General features: G+C 31.8%; 1 protein-coding gene across 1 annotated transcript; it reads right to left on the reverse strand.

Annotated features, from left to right (window-relative positions):
- Window positions 1-7,942: 7,942 nt before the first annotated feature.
- LOC102608752 (probable WRKY transcription factor 74) lies at window positions 7,943-10,813 on the reverse strand. The gene is made up of 3 exons (XM_006487719.4): window positions 9,558-10,813; window positions 9,319-9,444; window positions 7,943-8,287 (listed from the first exon to the last, which is right to left on the reverse strand). The coding sequence occupies exons 1-3, from the start codon at window positions 10,358-10,360 to the stop codon at window positions 8,137-8,139; spliced, it is 1,080 nt and encodes a 359-aa protein (XP_006487782.2). The 5' UTR covers window positions 10,361-10,813; the 3' UTR covers window positions 7,943-8,136.
- Between the last annotated feature and the right edge of the window lie 9,427 nt (window positions 10,814-20,240).

The following is a 20,240-nucleotide window of genomic DNA, read 5'->3' on the forward strand; positions in this document are numbered from 1 at the left end:
TGAGAGACGTGTGTGAGAGAAGAGGGTTAATTAGATGAATACTTTTGAGATCACAAGTATGAGCGAAATGAAAGCAGGGAATTGAACAAGCTATGACAGAGTCTATCCAGAAGAAGAAATTGAAAACTCTTCGGCATTTGTCCGCAAGCTTTAAAGCCGTCCGAAGACCATTGTGCTTCTGCTGAATTAACTTGATAGCCAGCAACAAAAACAGCAAGATTTATTTAAAGGGTCTTTATCTTAGTATGCAATTAATTATTAAACATGATTTTATAATTAGTGATTCATACATTAAGTAAAATAGAAACCTGGATTTGAAAACTACTATGTTGGTAAAATCGCTTGAAGCAGCAGCTTAAAATTATCAGATGGTGTGAAAACGGGAGAAGATCTACAAGAGGGTAATGAAGTTTTCTAAAGTCCAACTGAAATGATTTCAGGATTCACTTCAACAATGCAAAAGCATATTTGATATTTCAAAACTGATGAAATTCATTATCATTATCCTTATCTTGGACGTAACACATCTCAAAATGCATTATTTACTGATGCTAACACTTGAAATAAAAAAAATTAAATGACAACCAATTTAAAGAAGCAAAGTATTTTTATATTACATACTTGGTTGTACCCCAAACCCAATTTGTAAGACATGAAGAAGAAATCTCTTCTATAGAGTTATTTCCAAAATGGCAGAATCTACCATCTTGAATCAAAGTATAGCATTAGAACAAGAAGGAGAATTAAGGACATTCTATTTCGAGAGCTACCTGATAGGGTACTCCATTCTTGACAGAGTACTGGCCTTCGTTGTCATATTGCCACCGAATCTGAACTTCTTTGAGGAAATGAATGCTTTGGTGGAAGAAGACCTTGAGCAAGAAAGAGACCAACATGAAAGAGAGATGAAGAAAATCTCTAATTATGCAGATATGGTCTGATTGGCTTGTGAGATAACTAACCAAACTAATCACTACTTTCAATCTCAATTAAATTCCAACAAACAATCTATTTTCTATACGGACTTGTGTGGTGATCAGCCAAATAAAGTTGCCTGAAAACTGCTCCGACAAAACTCTGGGGATATAGTACATTGTTTGTTGAAATTGAACATGTAAACAGAAATATAAAAGCTCTTGTTGAAATCCGACCGAGATTGAAAGTAGTGATTAATTTGGTTGGTTAACTTACAAGCCCACAAGACCAATTGGATTAGTTATGGGTCTTCTTCCACCAAGCATCCACTTCCCCACAGGATTTCAAGGCAGCAAAATGTATGCGGATCGATCTTCAATTTGCCGTCTCTGAGTATGAAACGTGATCCAGTAGATTGAGTTTATATAAATAAAATTGTACTCCGAAAATTGGCCATCCCTCAATACGTGTTAATCCATGAGTTAGGTAGAGTTGGTTGGCTTTGTCCTGTTTAGTGTTGCTGCCTAGTAGGTGTGGCTTTTAAGCAGCAACCTCGGTTTATGACCTTTTATTTGATGAAAAATCTTTGTTACTCACTATTTTTTTTTTTCAAATTATTATTTTTCAAGCTTTAAAATCATATTTATCAATTATTTTCAACTTTTATTTCGTTGCAATTGTAACTCAATTTTTAAGCCACAGCACTCTAAACTAAATCCTCAACAATTAATGGTCTCTTTAACCTTAAAATATTAATAACAAAATTACCCGCCGTCGGTCACCATGAGCCACCCCGAACCGCCATCGACATTCATATCGTGGTATCTTTTGACATCAATTTCATACCATCAATTTTATACATAGATACAAAACTTTGACCGTAGATTTACGATGAACGGAAGCTCTATTTTTTGGTATTACATTTACTGTTACGAAGCTTCAAGGATAAGGATTCAACTTAGTATCAAAAGTGATGTAAAAATTATATCGATGAAGGTAGATTTCGGTGGCTGGTGAGTGGTGATGGTCAATAATTTTTCCATTCGAATTTATTATTTGATAAACTAATGATAAACAAATTAAATATGTTTTAGTTTGATTAAATAATTTTGTGTTTTAAAAGTCAACAATACGTTGACGGGGAGGGGGAACTGGGCATGGTTTTCATAATGCAGCAAAAAAGGCATTAACTTTGTAATTAGTGTTACTAAAAATAGGTTTGTTTCAATTAATGCTGCACCCATGACTTAGTGCTATGTGATAAACACTTGTCACTATAATTTAAAAATTAAGTTAATTTGATTAATAAGATAAAAATTCAAAACATGTTTTCTTTTTTTTATAAAATTTTATTTAAAAATCATATTTATTATGCATTATTAATTTTTATATCAATTTAAACAAAAATCGAAGATGACCCAGCCTTTTAATAGAAAATTTAATCTTGTTAAATTTTTTTATTTTTTTACTATTTATTGTAGAAAATTATTTTTATGAATATTAAGAAAATTACTTTGTTAATATTGATTAAGCATAATAAAATGTTTAAATGATAAAATAAAAATAAAAGAAAGAAAGAAAGGAAAAAAAGAGGGAAACCATGAGGAAGTGAGCTCCACTCAACCCGATGCTCGCTATTCGTTCAACTTTGCTGCAGCAGCTGTTTAAAACTTGATTTTTTCTCTTTGAATCTCTGGTAGTTTTTCAAAATAATTTAGTTTTAGGGTTAGCATTTAGTTTCAATCACCGTTAATTTATTTATTTATTGCTTTTTTGTTTAGTTTAGTAGGATTGTAATTATCCTCGTAAAAGATTTGAATAGGTATCGCATTTGGCTTCACTTTTCCCAACTCTTCATGCTTTTGAATGGTGTCTGAGGTCAGGTGAGTCCATTTCTCCCCTTTGCATTTGTTTCATTTTCCTTTTATGTTTGTTTGGTTGCTGAGAAAATTTAGGGGAAAAAATAAAACATAAAAAACAGCAGTTAGACTTGAGTTTATCTTGAGATTGATATATATATATATATATAGCAATGCTTTTAAGTTTTCTGAGTTTAATTCAAAATCTACCTCAATTGACTTCAATTCAAGTCATGTGCATCTGTTGGGCATGGTTGAACTGGAGAACAGAAGAGAGTGAAAACTTTTACGGGCACATATGTGAAATTTTGCTTACGTACTTTGAGAATTTTCTAATGTTGGAAGATTACTGTGTTGATCATGTTTTGGTTTCCTTATTATTATTATTATTATTTGCAATCCTCAGTGACTATGAAATGAAAGTTGGTTGTAATTATGAAATGAAAAGAAAATATCGAACAATGAAAACTGATTACAGCTTGAAGGGTTGAGGATTATGAGTTTTGCGTTGTAACTATCAATTTTAATTTGAGGAGTAACAGTTGTATGCGCATCCTTGTGGTCTACTGTAGTATTGAGAATTGTTTCGAGTTATGATGAAAAGGTTGATTGATTTATTTTAGTTTATTGTTATGATAAAAACAAAATACTGATTACTTGTATTTCTTGTTATCATTACTTGGATGTTATGTGCTTTAATTTGTTGCCACTGTCACTACTACCAATTCCAATACTCGAAATGCTTGCTTTTATGTCTGAACCTGTTATTTTTATTGTATATGACAAAATGTTACCTTTGCACTCTGCTGTAGTCTAGCAGATAATGAAGCAGGGAGAAAGATTCTTATCATTTTCCCTCAAAACATGCATGAAAGTCCCAGTTCTGTAAGATGTATCATTGGTAATTTTCAATTATAAACTAATATATGATGTTTTTAGGGTGGACAAAATAATTCAGGCCCTTAAAATGACTTATAAATTATATTGAAATAAAATTTAAAAATAATTAAAAAATTTAAAGTTAAAAGATAAATCCCTAAATTCTAAAATCAGAATCTGTAATTATTTCTCTATCCACACCCCCTTTCTATTCCCAAATCTCAAATCTGCAAAGGGAAAATGGCTGTTACTTCCTTCTGATTCTTTTACGGGGTTGATTCCTTGCCATTGGCTTGGCTTCCTTCTGCAATCTCTTGGTCAAAGTTTCCTCTTAAATCTTCTTTTTCCCTTTTCAATTTCACTGTTTCTTGTAGTCTTTCTCTTAATATAATAAGAACACTAATCATAGCTTTGACCATTCATACATAAATAGATAATTAATTTAAGCAAAGGCTTTAGTTGAAGGGACTGTCTTTTTCTACTATGATTTTATTTTAACTGTTTGAGCATTAGCATTCAGTTTAGTATCATCCTGTCTTATGATGACCGTCACTTTCACTTGGCCCTCGAGAATATATGCAAAAGCAATTTTAAGTTTGTAACTGAGATTCTTCCTTGTTTTGTCATAAATGGTTGTGGAATTCTTCACACTTTTAATATTAGTAGAAAATTTTGACTGCCCTTTTAGTGTGCTTTGCTCATGTTTCAGTGATTTTAGAAGCTGAAGAAGTGGATGCAATGCTTATTTGACTAAGAAATTTGATAAACCAAACAAGAACCTCCTTTCTAAATTATGAAGTGAATTACACAGAGAATGTGGATATTAATTGTTATTTGTTCATTTGTATTACTGACTTGATTTGATCTATATGTGTGGCTTAAATTAATAAATCGTCTTACTAATTGACTTGTTAAAGGTGAAGCTTTCTCAGGCATTGCCCATCTTATATCTCCTCTTATATTGTGTTGTTATGGTCATTGCCATCATCCTAATTAGTAACCGTACGCCATAGCAGTCAGTCAGTCTGTCTTGATAACACTGCCATTAAGTTTTTCATGAACTTTGTGCCCTGGGATTTTAGTGACTGTAAAAGAATCTGTGCAGATCCAATTGGTGAATGTTTAATGAATGAGCTTGAAATGTCTTGCTAATATGTTGCTTTTCTTGCCTTTGCTTTTCTTTGTAATGTGTGCTTTGGGTATAGACAGTTACCAGTTGGAATATCTTATGACCATTTTTGTTGTCTTTAAAAAATAAAAATAAAAGAATAAGAAGAAGAATCTTATGCTATTATGCTTTGTTTTTTATCCTAAATTAATTTTATTTTCTAATGATTATTATATAATGTAGGTCATAAATCATAATGACTGACTGGAGAGAATCTCAAGCAAATTTTCCTGTTTTACCCTATAGCATGAAGGATGAGCCTGAGGATGTTCCAGAGGTTGAAGTAGAATATGGCAACAACAGAAACGGAGAGATGTTGCACAATTCAAGTAATAAGAGATCAAGAACAACCTCAGATTGTTGGGATCACTTCACAAAGATAACCGTTCTTGGGATAAAGAAGGCAAAATGCATACATTGTGGAGCCGAGCTGACGGCTGGGTCTGGAACATCTCACTTGAATAGACACGTGAGGTCATGTTTATCTAGAACTCAACAGAAAGATCAAGTAGATGATTGTCTTGAGAAAAAAGAGGTGACGAAAGATGATGGAACGTGTGGTGTTGCACTTCAATCATTTGATCCGATCGTTGCCAGTCACAAACTTGCGACATTGATTGTGAAGCACGAGCTTCCACTTAGGTTTGTGGAGTATGATGCATTTACGGATTTGATGAGTTATTGCAACCCATTGGCCAAAAATATGTGCAGAAGCACTTTAAAGATTGAGATCTTTAAATTGTATAATTCTGAAAAGGCCAAAACAATGAAGTTGCTGGAGAATAATGACAGTAGGGTGGCAATTACTACAGACTTGTGGACCACTAGCAATCAAAAGAAGGGTTATATGGTTGTTACAGGACATTTTGTTGACAACTCTTGGCGTTTGCAAAGTCGAATCTTAAGGTAAATTTCTTGTGATTGGAATTTGAAAAGCTTTAGTTTTTACATTATTTTTATTACTTCCCATATATATTTTTTCCAATGAATAGGTTCATAAATGTGCCAGCTCCACATACTGTTGAGTGTCTTTCCCAAGTATTGGTGAAGTGTTTGTGGGATTGGGATGTGGATAAGAAGTTATCCACCATTACTTTGGATAGTTGTACAACTAATGAAGCCATGGTTGATAGAGTTAAGGGAATGATTCCAACTGAATCAATGGTTTTGAATGGTAAATTTTTTCATATGAGGTGTGCAGCTCATATTTTGAACCTAATTGTGAAGGATGGGTTGAAAGTGATTGAGGGTGGTATTGGAAAGATTAGGGAGAGTGTGTCTTATTGGAGTTCATCACCAAAAAGATTGAAAACTTTTGAGATGACTGCACATCAATTGCAGATTGTGTGTGAGAGAAAGTTGGTGCTTGATTGTCCTACTAGATGGAATTCCACCTTTGATATGCTTGATGTTGCAGTGATGTATAAAAATGTCTTTTCTCGACTGCAGCATTGTGAGTCACATTATAAGTGTCTGCCTTCTGATAAGGAATGGGAGTTGGCAGAAAAGATGTTAGATTATTTAAGACCATTTTACTCATTGACGGATGTATTTTCGGGTACAGCATACCCCACCGCTATTATGTTTTTTCCAGTGATTTGCAAAATGAGGAAATCATTAATGGAGTGGCAAATGTCTCCTATTCCTGAAGTTAAATTAATGGCCGATGGTATGATTGAAAAATTTCTGAAATATTGGCAAGAGATTCATATGGTGTTGGTGATGGCTGTTATTCTTGACCCAAGGTTCAAGATGTTGATGATTGAATTCTATTTTCCAAAGATTTATGCTGTTGGTGTTGCAGAGCAGATTAAGAGAGTGCGTGATCTTTGTGAGGAAATATTTAATTATTATGAGGTTACGTCTACGGCTCTGACATGTGGGGCTGTTGCTGAATCTTCTTTAGCTGTTGGTCATTCCCTCAAGGATCAGAGACAACTTGGTTTTTTAAATTGGGCTGCTTTTGAAGCATTCGCAAGCCAAAACACAAAACTGACAAAATCACAGTCCGAACTTGAGAGGTACTTAGAGGAGCCTCTAGTTGAAAGAACTGCAGACTTTGATGTTTTAACTTGGTGGAAGATGAACAAAGACAGATATCCTGTTTTGGCTGAGATTGCTAAGGATATCTTAGCCATACCTGTGACGACTGTTGCCTCGAAGTCTGCTTTTAGTGTGGAGGGTAGAAGCTTGAGCCCACATCGTAGCAGACTTCATCCTGACACATTGGAAGCAATCATGTGCACTCAACATTGGTTATGGGCTGCCGATTGTGGTATACAATTTTTTTTTGAATTTAGAAAATACATAAATAATGGTTTTTGTTGTACTTTTATTGTTTTAATACTTTGTCTTTTTGGTTAGGTGCAATTCCTGAAGAAGAAATTTTTTCGGGAGAGGAATTGAATGATGATGAAGACAATGGCCCGCAAATTTTGAATTAGTTCATTTTATTTGTTTGTTTGTAGAATTATGGATGTGGTTGTGGAACTCTATGTTTAGACTTTTGCAAGCATCTGCGTGTTTCGGATAACTTATTTAGACTTATGCACGCATTTGCGTCTTTTGGATAATTTGTGTTTTTGTGACAAGACACAATAATGAACTTATGATGTTAATAGTGTTTAGTGAAGTCCTGTTTGTAGAAAGCGGAATATGCTTTCATATGCTTGTTTATGATGTTACTTGTTACTAGTGTTTTGTTGAATTTTGTGTTCCACAGGATGTAAAATTTTATAAATTCATTTAAAGGGAGGAGATTGCCTCTCTTTTTCCTTTTTTTTTTTTTTCCTTCTAATTAGAACAATTTATTTGTTTATTTATTTCTTAAAAATTTCAAGATAGTTTTGTTGATTCAGTTGTCCTGTTCTCAACCATCCTTGCAGGCAACTTCGTTTTAATCTGGTTTTGGCAGGTCAAGCAGATTGTTTCTTTATGAGTCGGAAATGAAGTTGGCTGATGATGAAACCATTGAAATTATATTTGACAAGGGGAGCAACCACTGTTGAATCTCATAATTACCTGAAAACTTAGATGTTTCTTCCAAAATAAAAACCATCATATATACACATATATAACAAATTGACCTATGAGTTAAAGCAGAAACTTAGAAGGACAGATATAACAGAAACATTGTCAGGGTTTTAGCGAGTAGAAACTTTGTCACAATTAACATGAACTAGCTTAAGCATCAACATCGTCAGAGTCTGAACTACAAACTATCTATAGCATGATTAAATTCACAGTTATAGATAAAACTAGAGCTAATATTGGTTGAATTAGGCTAGATGGAATCGGAAGCTGTCTTGTCTTTCTTCATGTATGGGCAGATTGTGAAGACTGCATGATCCTCGAATGATTGTGCTCACCTTCATAAGTGACAATTAACATTGAAGGCTCTTCTGGGCATCTCTCCACATGCTTTCTTGCTGGGCATCCTCTCACACTGCTGCACTTATAGTATCCCCTGCGTTTCAAAACATTTTATCAGTCACATTCAATGGTCATTATAATCATGATCATCATCAAACATATCTTGAAGAAATTACACTAGGTGTACCCACAATAACATCAAAGTACCAAATATATGTTTCGACTCAGTTGACTAATTATTTTTACACATATATGTCCAAAGGCTCTATAAAAAAAAACAAAAATTCACTATTTAAAATCAAATATTTAGTCGACTTATTTCTTGACTAGTCTTACTCAATCTGACTTACTTGACTTAGGCGCCTTTTGGTACAGCTTTTGAAATGGAGCTTATTTAAGTGAAGTTTATGTTAGTAGAGTTTTTATTAGTAGAGATTTTACAAAAAGAAAATTTAATTGTTTTATTGTCAATAAAAACTTATATTAAAAATTGTAAAATTATTTTAATGGACAATTTTTTTTTTAAAGTGATGTTATGAAAAGAATGAAATAAGATTAACAAATAAATAAAAGATACTTTACACATTTTAACATTTAAAAAAAAAATTTACATCCACTTCAAAAGCCGAGAATTTAAGCTTTTGTTAGTAAAAACAAAATAGTTTATTTAGTTTCCAAAATCTCTATTAAAAAAAATTCAAACAACAGTGAAAGATTTAAAAATAACTTATTAAATTAAATGAGCATTTATGCTAATTGGATAAGCTATATTAGACTGGCATTTACTACTCCGGTTATGTTCATATTTAATATCAAATTGTTTCCCCACTTACAGCTTACACTTGACTTATTCGACCAACCTCACTTGACTTACACAATGAAGAAAGGTGAGGTTGTTGGTGTTCTAGGGGGCATACGGATGTAACATGGTGAGTGAACTATAAATTTGGCATCTTGATGAGATTGGGGTATATTTAATTCAAAAAATAAAAATAAACATCTTGTAATATTGTTTAGTGACTATAGTCTAATGTTTACTTAAAGAGCTGCATAAGCCCGGCCCAATCTTAATTTGGAGAAATAAAATAATTCTGATTATGAAAATGAAAATAAATGTAAACCAACCTTGGATGAGGGGAGCCCTTAATTGGTTTCTGCCCATATTTTCTCCAAGTATACTCGTCTGGAGGAATATCAGCAACTTTGTTGCTAATGGCAGGCACTTTAATGGATCTCTTCACCCTGTGTTTCCTGTAAACAAATCCAAAACAAGGCAGTAATTAATTAATTAAATTAAAATAAAACAAATGAAACATTTATTAATTTAACTTTAAACATAAAAAAGGGGAAAAAAAAAAGTTAACCTCCTCTTAGAGCAATGGCACTTGCCACTAGTGCTACATTTGAGAGTCCCATCTTCTGCTCTGCTGCTAAAGCACCTCTTCTTGGAATGTTGAGAGATCTGGCTTGAGTGCTGCGGCACACCAATCAAATGGAAAGAATTATTTGAACCCCCATCCAAGCTCAAAGATGAAATGAGTGATTTTGTTGATGACATAGTCATATTGCTTGGTGTGCAACAACTAGTAGACCCATCAAATTTCAGATTTATGCCACCGTTGTTGCCACCAGAGGAATACATCATCATGCCCATGTGTTGCTGTTGAAACTGCAGCCTTTGTATCTGCTGTTGATACAAGAACTGCTGCAAGCTTTGTGATGGAGTTGCCATTTGGAGAGCAGGGGACCTGTTATTATTATTATTGTTGTTATTATTGTTAAAAGTTGACAACTTTTCTCTTCTTATTGATGATGATGATGGGGTGGTTTCAAAGAAATCATGAGGTGGGATTACTTGGAGCGGCTTTGGTGATAAAATCGGCTTACTGAGATTAGTATTAGGACTATCCAAGAAGATGTTCTGAGGCAAATTCGAAGGTGTTGTTGGTTTCAGGTAGTTTTTTCTCAACTTTCTGACTCTTGTTGTTCCATGGCTTAAAAGTGACACAACCCTTTTGAACTTAAACACAACCTCATCAGTTTCCAAAGCCAAGTTCCTGTATTGATGATGAACTTGAAGAGGATCTTTATTATGTTGAGACAGAAGATTTAGAACTCTGTAGCAGCTCTCAACGGCTATCTTGTTTGCTTCTTCAACCTCCTCCATAAGACTCAAAAGTACAGAAGGAACCAAAAAAAAAATTAAAAAAATTAAAACAGAAACAAAAAAACAAAAACAAAAACAATCTTTAATGAGCAAAACAAGCCAAACCCATCTGCATATGTAGGTAGGATTTACTGAGATGGGGTACTGATCAAAATGCTCCTTTATGTGATATCATCATCATCTTGAGATCATGAAAAGACTTCTCAGAAGGAAAAATTGAGATTAAACAATTAGCCATTATTTAACGGCTAAATGTTGAGGGAAAAAAAAAAAAGGAAAAGGTAGTGATGATGATGAAAGAACAAGGAGAAGACAAAATATAAAGAAAAAAAAAAGTTTTGATTTGATTAAAATTGTGAGATTGGATTATTGGGATGCTGTTGAAATTATTACTCAGCTTGAATAGAAAGATGTGAAAGAAGACTTTAATCACTTTATGGAAGTTGGTTAAAATGACACAAAAGAAAAACAAAGAGGCTCTTTTTTTTTGTTTTTTTAATTAGAATCAAAATCATTGGTATTATTTATTTTTTATTATTATTATTAAAAAAAAAAAAGAAATCATGATGCCATGGGAGAAGGAGTGCTCTGGTCTGCTCTGTCCAATGCAGTGATGATTAAAACAGAAAGAAACTGCAGTCTCTGCCAAAGATCCTGCTTTGGGTCCCGCTATTTTCACTCTTTATTCTTTTCTTTTATTTATTTATTTTTTAAATTTTCTTTATCCAATAATTCCCTCAAAATAATGTTGTATTTTGACATTTACTAAGTGAAAGTGATGATGAACTTCTACAAGCTACAAGTTAATTTCTTACAATTTTTTTTTGTCTGGTGGATGAATTGAAGGTTGATAATAAATAAAAGATACCGATTAAGGATTTATATAAGGATAGAATGGTTAGAAAAAAATAGAGATAAAATGGTATTGTTTTAGTATTAATTCAATTAGCTCATGTTAGATTGTGTCTCCTTATTATTTTTCAAATAATTTTTATATGATTTTTCATAAAACTTAGAATGTGTAGTATTACTATTCATAAAACCTTGATCGATTAAGGGTGAGTATAATCAAGAATAAAATGGCATCATTTTATCACAGGGAAAAAAAAATAGAGGTAAAACAGTATTGTTTTACTGTTGATTCAATTAGCTCATTTTAGGATATCCTTCCTTATTATTTTTAAGATGATTTTCACACAATTTCTCATAAAACTTAGAATGTGTAATATTATTCATAATTGTAATGTTCATTAGGAGCATCATTTTATATATTAATCTTTACTACAAACTTGCTTCAAAATTTTATATACAACTTTAAACTTAGAAGATTATTGTTTTAATTGTTATTATAATTATATGAAATTAATTGTTTAATTTGACGTAGGGTCAGAAGGTACCGTCAATAAGTAGGGCCCACTAGTCCACTGCGGTCATCTCGACTTAACTGTTGGACAGAACGGACGGCGGCGATCGTTACAAGTGGAGGCAGCCTGTCAAATAAGGTCAGTAACCTAATTTCTCACATTTTCTCAAATAGATCATTTTCTTATTTTCATCAGATAGGTCCTCTTCCAGTATTTCACAAGGGTTGGTCTCAGCTGTCGACAATCCAGGGATTGCGATTTGTCATCCCCAATCCAAACAAGAAACCAGAGAAAATTATGTCTCGAATGATATATGTCTTACAGTTCAGATGAATTACGTAATCTTTAATTAAAGAATAATAATTAACCGAAAATTGTCATTTTTAGTTTGATTAAGGGTTAGTTTGGGAATACTATAACTTCTAAAATAATTATTGGTAGTTGTGTGATAAAAATCAGTTAAGTATTTGGTATAGTTTATTTTCAAAAGTATTGTGATTTTTAAAAGCAATTATGAACGTTTAATAAATTTTACTGTTAAACTGTTGAGAGAAAATAAATGATTAAAATTTATATAATGTAGAATAAAATTTACTTATACATATAAAAACATGTACATATAATTTTTAATTGTGTATTATAATAATCTTTACCAAAAATAAAATTTATAATATATTGAATTTTTTATTTTTTCTTAAAACAATTGATAATTAAAGTTATAATATAGTGAAACAAATTTAATAATAATTCAACCAAAAAGTTGATATTAATAAATTTATATTGATGAATTATAATAAAATTTAATTAAAATATTGATTTTGTTTCTAATTTGAATAAGGATAATTTTGAGTTTAGATAATAATTTTAAGAATATTTATGGAATTGTATTAAAAGATAAAATATATTCTCAAAATTAGAATCTAAAAACTACTCATTCTTTACTTTTCAAAATCAACTGTACGATGTGCTGATTTTAACAAAAGTTATTTTAATTTTTTACCAAATACTAAAATTAACTTATGAATTTTGAAAATCACTTTTAAGTCTTGCATAACTCAAGAATTGATTATGATACCTCAAAGTAAAATCCAGTAACAAAACTCAGTCGATGGGAATATTTTTACTGTCAGGTGGTTCCATTATTTTTAATTTTTACTAAGGATAGATCAAAGAGGAACCTATGTGATACAAATAAATAAAATATGTCATAATTTGAGAGATCATAAAACAAGAAGGATCCAGATGTTAACTAGTTCTCCGTTCAATAAAAGTTTTGTTGTCTGTCAGTAAAGTGAGGTTAAGTGGGACCAAAAGTCAGCAAAGTCAGACGGACAACAGTTGGCCTGACAGAGATTATCTCTGATTGTCCTCAATCCAACGATCATAAATTAAGCATTCAATTCTTTTTGTTTTTTTTTTTTCATTTCTTAAAACAATAATAAATTAATAATTATTCACTTCTTTTTTTTCCCCCCAATAAATTCTTCCCTTCATTACATTATTAATATCATGCAACTTCAAGAGAAATGATCAAATTGATCGAATGGAATTTTCTAAAAGTTTGAAGTTGGATATATCATGTAAAGGATTAAAATATATTCGCTGATGAAGAACAATGGACCACAAATTGTGGTCCTTAGAGAACAGTATCATGAAAGAAAAATTTTGATAAAAAAAATAAAATAAAAAGAGGTGTTGTAACATATCGAAGCAAAATCGAGTTTATTTAATCAAAATCAAGGAATTTGAGCTCTCAAATCAATTTAGTGGATGGTATTATTAACTACTACAATAAAATGGTATTTTACTACAAAAATTTTAGTTATTGAAGATAAGAAATTAATCTCTTTCTATTGTTTATGACATAAAACAAATTATCACCCATTAATCGCGAAAGTGCAGCATGAAAAAATATATTTTGTGACTAGATAATTTACCTCAAATTTAAATTCAATCATTAATGGTATCAAAATAGTCAATTTAAATATTTAAAAGTGTAATTAGTGACACTATATTTTTATCACTGCAGGAAATTTATAGTGACTAAAATATTTTTTTAAAGGGTAAGTAAAAATAGTCGTAAATGATTTTATAAATAGACACTTTTGATGGTTCGAAAATACAATCAATGATAATAAATATTTTGTTTTCACTTAATGCTAGCTATCAAGATATAATTTTTTTTAATCTCCAAAAGGTGTCATTTACAACAATTTTAATTTGTAGATGTAATTGGTAATTAATTTTGTCTCAACTTCACTTTTATTACAATGTATTGTGTTATGTCACGACTACTTACATTGTCTAGAAAATGTTTAGGTGACTATTTTCTATTGTCAATATAAGCAAGCATCAATAAAGACATATTTTAGTCACATAAATTGATATGTTTGATTTTAAAAAATGTTATTCTATGAACAATGTCATTTTTTGGCTTAATAGACCTTCAAATTCGAAGATAAAAAAAATGCAAAGAATTTTTTTAAAAACAATTCCTATAAACAAAATGTAATAGTAGATAAAATATACAAATAACAAATGAGACCGTAAATGTAAATGCACTTGCAAAATGTAGTTAAAAATCTAACGAAGCATTTTTATGTTTGATTTATATGAAGCAAAAAATTGCTAACTTGACTAATGTAAATAATTATGCTTAGTTGCACATATTTAAGTATCTGCAGACTACAATGTACTAAATCTTATCAAAAAAAAAAAAACGAATTAAAAATAAAATTACTATGGATGTTATAGTGTGAATTTAAGTAATTCAAACCTGTTAATTGCCAATTGTGTCATTTTTGTTATAATTATTTTGCACTAGAATGTGATTGATTGTATATTTTATCAATTTTATAATTAGCATTATCCACCTAGAACCCATTGAGCAGGCTAATGGTGGAGCTGCTGGTGCAGCAAAAACATATACCTTGATTGGTTGATAATGATTGTTGGGAAAACTAGCCTGTAAATGATGATGATTGACCTCATCTCAATAATTAATTAAATTATCATAAATATAATTAAAGTGAGCATCATTAGTAGAGCCTCCGGATGGCTGCACTTGGTTTGCTGCCTTGAAGTCTAGGATTTGATTGATTAGCTCCGTGATACCTTTTTAAGGAATAAAAAAATTTATTCATTCTTTACTCAATAATATTAGAATTATTTGAGATTGAATCTTGGTGAATACACGACTAAACATTAGTCGCCTAAGAATAACATATGTTTGAATGTATAATGTTCTGATGGTTCAATTATTTTAATTTGATCTTGAAAGGTTAAAAAATAGATATTGTATTAGACCGTGTTATTTTGTCTTTCAATTTTATCCATATATTTTTTTATAATTCAAATGTCACACCAATTTTTTTTTTTTTTTTTGGTTCTGTTTATATATATCTATATATATGGCCTATAGATATGAACATTAAACTCATTCATCCAATATTTAAGGGAATTTTACCAAATTAGCCATTAAAATTTTGCATTTTTCAATTTTTGCCACCCAAACTTTTTTCAATCAAAATTAGCCAAACATTAATTTTGAAGACCAAACTACCCCTCTCATTCTCACCCTCCTCTCTCCCTCAAATCCTCCCCATCTCACCGAAAACTTCTCACCGGAATCGCTTATCTATCGCAGCGGCGTAGAGCGGCACCAGAGTCCATCATTGGCGGCTGAAATCACCTCTCACGTTCAAAATCATCCAAGATCTCCAAAATCAATTGTAAAAATTCAAAACCCTAGGTGAGTTCTTACTTCTTTTTTATTTGGGTTGTGATTTTGTGGTGTTGTTGTGCTTTGTTGTTGTTGTTGTGGTGTTGGGTTGGTGCGGTTGTGATGGTTTGATTATTTGCAGTTGTTGATGGCGGTGGTGGGTTGGTGTGTTGCAAGCGGGATAGGAGAGTTGGATGTTGTTTATGGGTGTTGGATGGTTGCTGCTGCCCATTGGATGGAATTTGCAGCAGCCATCGCGCGACGAGCACAACCCATCGCGCATGAGTCTCGCGCAATTATAAAAATTCAAAACCCTAGGTGAGTTCTTACTTCTTTTTTATTTGGGTTGTGATTTTGTGGTGTTGTTGTGCTTTGTTGTTGTTGTTGTGGTGTTGGGTTGGTGCGGTTGTGATGGTTTGATTATTTGCAGTTGTTGATGGCGGTGGTGGGTTGGTGTGTTGCAAGCGGGATAGGAGAGTTGGATGTTGTTGATGGGTGTTGGATGGCTGCTGCTGCCCATTGGATGGAATTTGCAGCAGCCATCGCGCGACGAGCACAACCCATCGCGCATGAGTCTCGCGCAATTGTAAAAATTCAAAACCCTAGGTGAGTTCTTACTTCTTTTTTATTTGGGTTGTGATTTTGTGGTGTTGTTGTGCTTTGTTGTTGTTGTTGTGGTGTTGGGTTGGTGAGGTTGTGATGGTTTGATTATTTGCAGTTGTTGATGGCGGTGGTGGGTTGGTGTGTTGCAAGCGGGATGGGAGAGTTGGATGTTGTTGATGGGTGTTGGATGGCTGCTGCTGCCCATTGAATGGAATTTGCAGCAGCCATCGTGCGACGAGCACAACCCATCGCGCACGAGTCTCGCGCAACAGGCACAGCCCATCGCACCAAATCTGGTGTGATGGCCAGGCCATCGCATGAGACTCGCGTGCGATGGGCTGTGCTTTTGTGTGACGACCTGCCCATTGCACAAAAACTTGTGCGACGGATGCCCATCGCACAAAAACACAGAGCATGTATTTTGCACACATGCTATGTTTTTGTGCGACAATAGCACATGCTCTGTATTTTTGCACAATTTTTTGTGCGATCGGATGAGTGTCACACAAAAAAATAGTGCTTGTGTACAGAATATTGAATTTTTTTTGTTTGATTATATGTCTGTCACACAAAATTATACCATGTCGCCAACGGGCTCTACTAGTTGTGCATCCGTAATTTACCACATCAGAGGCCATATGTAACACAACCTTGACTATTTCATCGTTAAATATGCCCATAGGCAGTAAACATGTACGATATACTGTATTACTAGACCTCAAAGTTGTCTTCATGGTGATATTGTGTTCATTACGATTTATCTGTAACACATCATAAATTCTTGCTAAAAACTTATCAAACATACAATCTTGCCGAATTAGAAAAGCTGTATTATTGCCATTCACGCACTCCATACACTCATCCGCCAACGTCTCCCATCAACCGTCGTAACACAATTGAAGCACAACTGAATCCATTAAACTTAAAAAATATATAAAAAAAACATAACAAATGTGGTTACACACTACAAAATCGTATAAAGTGCATATACGACATTTTATATTGATTTTGCTAAAACTGTCATAACAGCTGCCTATCATACATAATTTGAGGCAAATTTTTTGTTTGGTCATAAGAGAGACTCGAAAAAAAAATTTTGGGTTTGATTCGTTTCGTTGCAAATTTCAAAATGGTATATTATACCAAAAAAAAATTGGATGAATTTGGCCTAAATTATGACTTCCAGAAAATAGCCTAACTTTTGTGTAATTTGATTTTTTTGTATGACAGATAATCTGTCGCACAAAATTTGGTGCGACGGGAACCTGTTGCACAAATTTTCAGATTGTGTAATCTAATTTTTTGTGTGACGCTTGCTTGTCGCATAAAATTTGGTGCGACGGGCACCTATCGTACAAAAATTTTAAATTTTCACGAATTGGTCAGCACCCATTACAACATATTGCCGCCAACACAGTCCGACAATACATGAAGACCACCAACAACCACCACCACCACCATCACAACAACACACAACCACAACACAATACAAGAACAATATAAAGCATATGTTTGAAATTGCTAACTTAGGGTTTTTGAATTTCAACCGTTGATCTTGGAGATCTTGATTGCTATTAGACGTGATTTTGGTGGAATTGGTGTTGTTGAACGTGATTCCGGTGAGATTGCCGCCGATGATGGTCTCCGATTTGGCTCTCTATGGTGCTGGCGTTTGGTGAGAAGCTTGGGTGAGTTACAGATTTTGGTGAGTTTTGGGTGAGATTGACAGGGGTATTGTGGTCCAAAAATTTGTTATTTAGCTAGTTTTGATATAAAAAAACTTGTGTGGTTAGTTTTATAATTACCTAAAGTATTAGGGCTAATTTAGTAAATTTTCCAATATTTAATTGGGCATGTTATTATTATTTATGAAAAATTGAATTTGTGTTAAGGTATAAGGATTTTCAAACCTTGAAGAGCACACTTCCTTAGTGCTACACCCATTTAACCATAAAGAAATAAACAATCATTGCTTGTTTAATGATTTCTAAGAAAGATTAAAGTGACATGGCGTACACTCAAAAGATTGAATTGGAATCTTTAATAGTAGTACATGTTTTCTAATTTTAAGTTTTTTTTTTTTGACAATAGTAGTTTAATATTAATGGAATTAGATTTTCACAATTAGTTTCTAAATTTTTGGATTATCTTATATATATAGAGAGAGAGAGAGTTCTTTGGATGACACTGACGTATTTAGTTGTTATTGAGATCGTTATCCAAAAAGATTTACAGTTACTAAATATGTATTATCACTTATTTATATTCACCAGATCAAAATCTTATATATTTATATAATTAAAGTTCTGGTATACTTGAGATTTTAATATATTTATATATTATAACCATTAAAAAAAGGAGAAAAATCATTTGTATGTACATGTTATGATTTTATAAATTTAAAATGTAACACTTGTGACTTTAGATAGACCTTTTTACTCTAGGTTGTAAATTTCAAGGGTTCACACTTGTAAAAATGTTGACTAATACTTAATTAAATGGTGATTGCCGAATCCTTGAGTATATTTATGAAAGTGGGTCTTTGAACCAAATTGTTTCTGGCCAATTGGAATAAACAAATTTGGCAGCGTACGTATGCAACATATGATGATACGCCACTAAACGAAGACAAAACTTGATGATAAGTTTTACAAGGCATGCTTACAAGACTTCCATTAACTACATATTTTATTTGGTTAATTTGGAATAGTTTTGTCAAATAATTGACTAATTGTGAGATTGTGTGTTCACTTTTCTTTTTGACAATAATATATATTAATTATATTTAGGTGAGTTATTATCTAATAAGAGATTGGTTATTTTAATAGGATAAGGGATAAGTTAAAAAAATTAAAAAATTACAGATTTTAATGTAGTATATGACAAATTAAGTGTGTGTTTTTCTTACTTTATTAAAATAAAAGATCTCTTATTAAAAAATTGCTCTAGGTACACTTTACCCATAAGTAAAATTTGTTCCAATAATTTAACATGGGTATTCACCTAACTTTATGGTTATGTTGTTTAGAAATTTGTTAATTAATTGAACAAATACATGTGAGTGCCAAATCGATAAGATGGTAAAATCTTTTGTGTTGAAAAGCAAGAGGTTTGTGGCTTGAATTCCGGTCATATGAGTTAGGAAGGGATTGAATTGTCATTAGGTTAAATAATAAAAAATGACAATAATTACATAATTACAAAAACCTCAATTCAAAGAGGGAAAAAAAGACTAAAAAATCATATAACTAATTTGATTTTTTGTTTTTATCAATATATTTCTATACTTTTCCATGATATATAAAAAATATGATATAGTTGTGATGTGTGTTGTTTAATTCTCACACTATTTAACTCAAAAACTTAAGTTGTCAGATAAGAACTCAAAAATGATATTGATAGTGTGAGAGTTAGATTTTATCTCAAATAATATGATATTTTAAATAATAGCATCCCATGTTAGAAGTTTGTGAAAGCTAGGCTCAATATCTTAGGTTAGAAACTTGGTAACAAGCTTAATACATAATCACAACATATCAATGTCTCACATTGAAAACTTAGAGCATCTCTAAAAGGTTTTATTAATTTTATTCTTCAAATATCTATTTGCTTACCTACATGACAAAAAAAAGAGTGAAAAAATATGTTACTTTCTAAAAAACTCTTCAAATAAAAATAAGTTAATATTATTTTAATCAAATAAATATTTTTTCAACGGAAAAATAAATGGTAATTAAATCACTTCTCTCTCCCCAATAAAAAGTAAAAAAAAATATAAATTGAAGAGGGAGAAAGTAATTTTACAAAATTGAAGAGAGAAAATTATTTTTTATTTAAAAAATTTTAATTGAAGTGTTTTTTAGAGTTTTAAAAATTAATATAACTTTTCAAGTAAGTAATAAAATTTTATTTAAAATTTTTTTAGAGAGATGCTCTTACGAGGATAACTAGTTTAATTATTAAAGTGAAGCCATGCGCAAGACCAATTGAGTGGATTTCTCTCTCATATCCTGTTTAACTCAAAAGCTTAAGCGAGTAAATAAGAGTTATATATATTAACAATCTTAATTATTTCAAAGTATACCAGCAAATATTATTCTATATTTCTTACTTCTATTGATCATGTCACCAAGTAATTATTATATTAATGAGATACAATGAATTAAGAGTGTACTTGTGTATCCACGTACAT

Source organism: Citrus sinensis, chromosome 8 (genome assembly GCF_022201045.2).
Source record: "Citrus sinensis cultivar Valencia sweet orange chromosome 8, DVS_A1.0, whole genome shotgun sequence".
NCBI classification, from domain to species: Eukaryota; Viridiplantae; Streptophyta; class Magnoliopsida; order Sapindales; family Rutaceae; genus Citrus; species Citrus sinensis.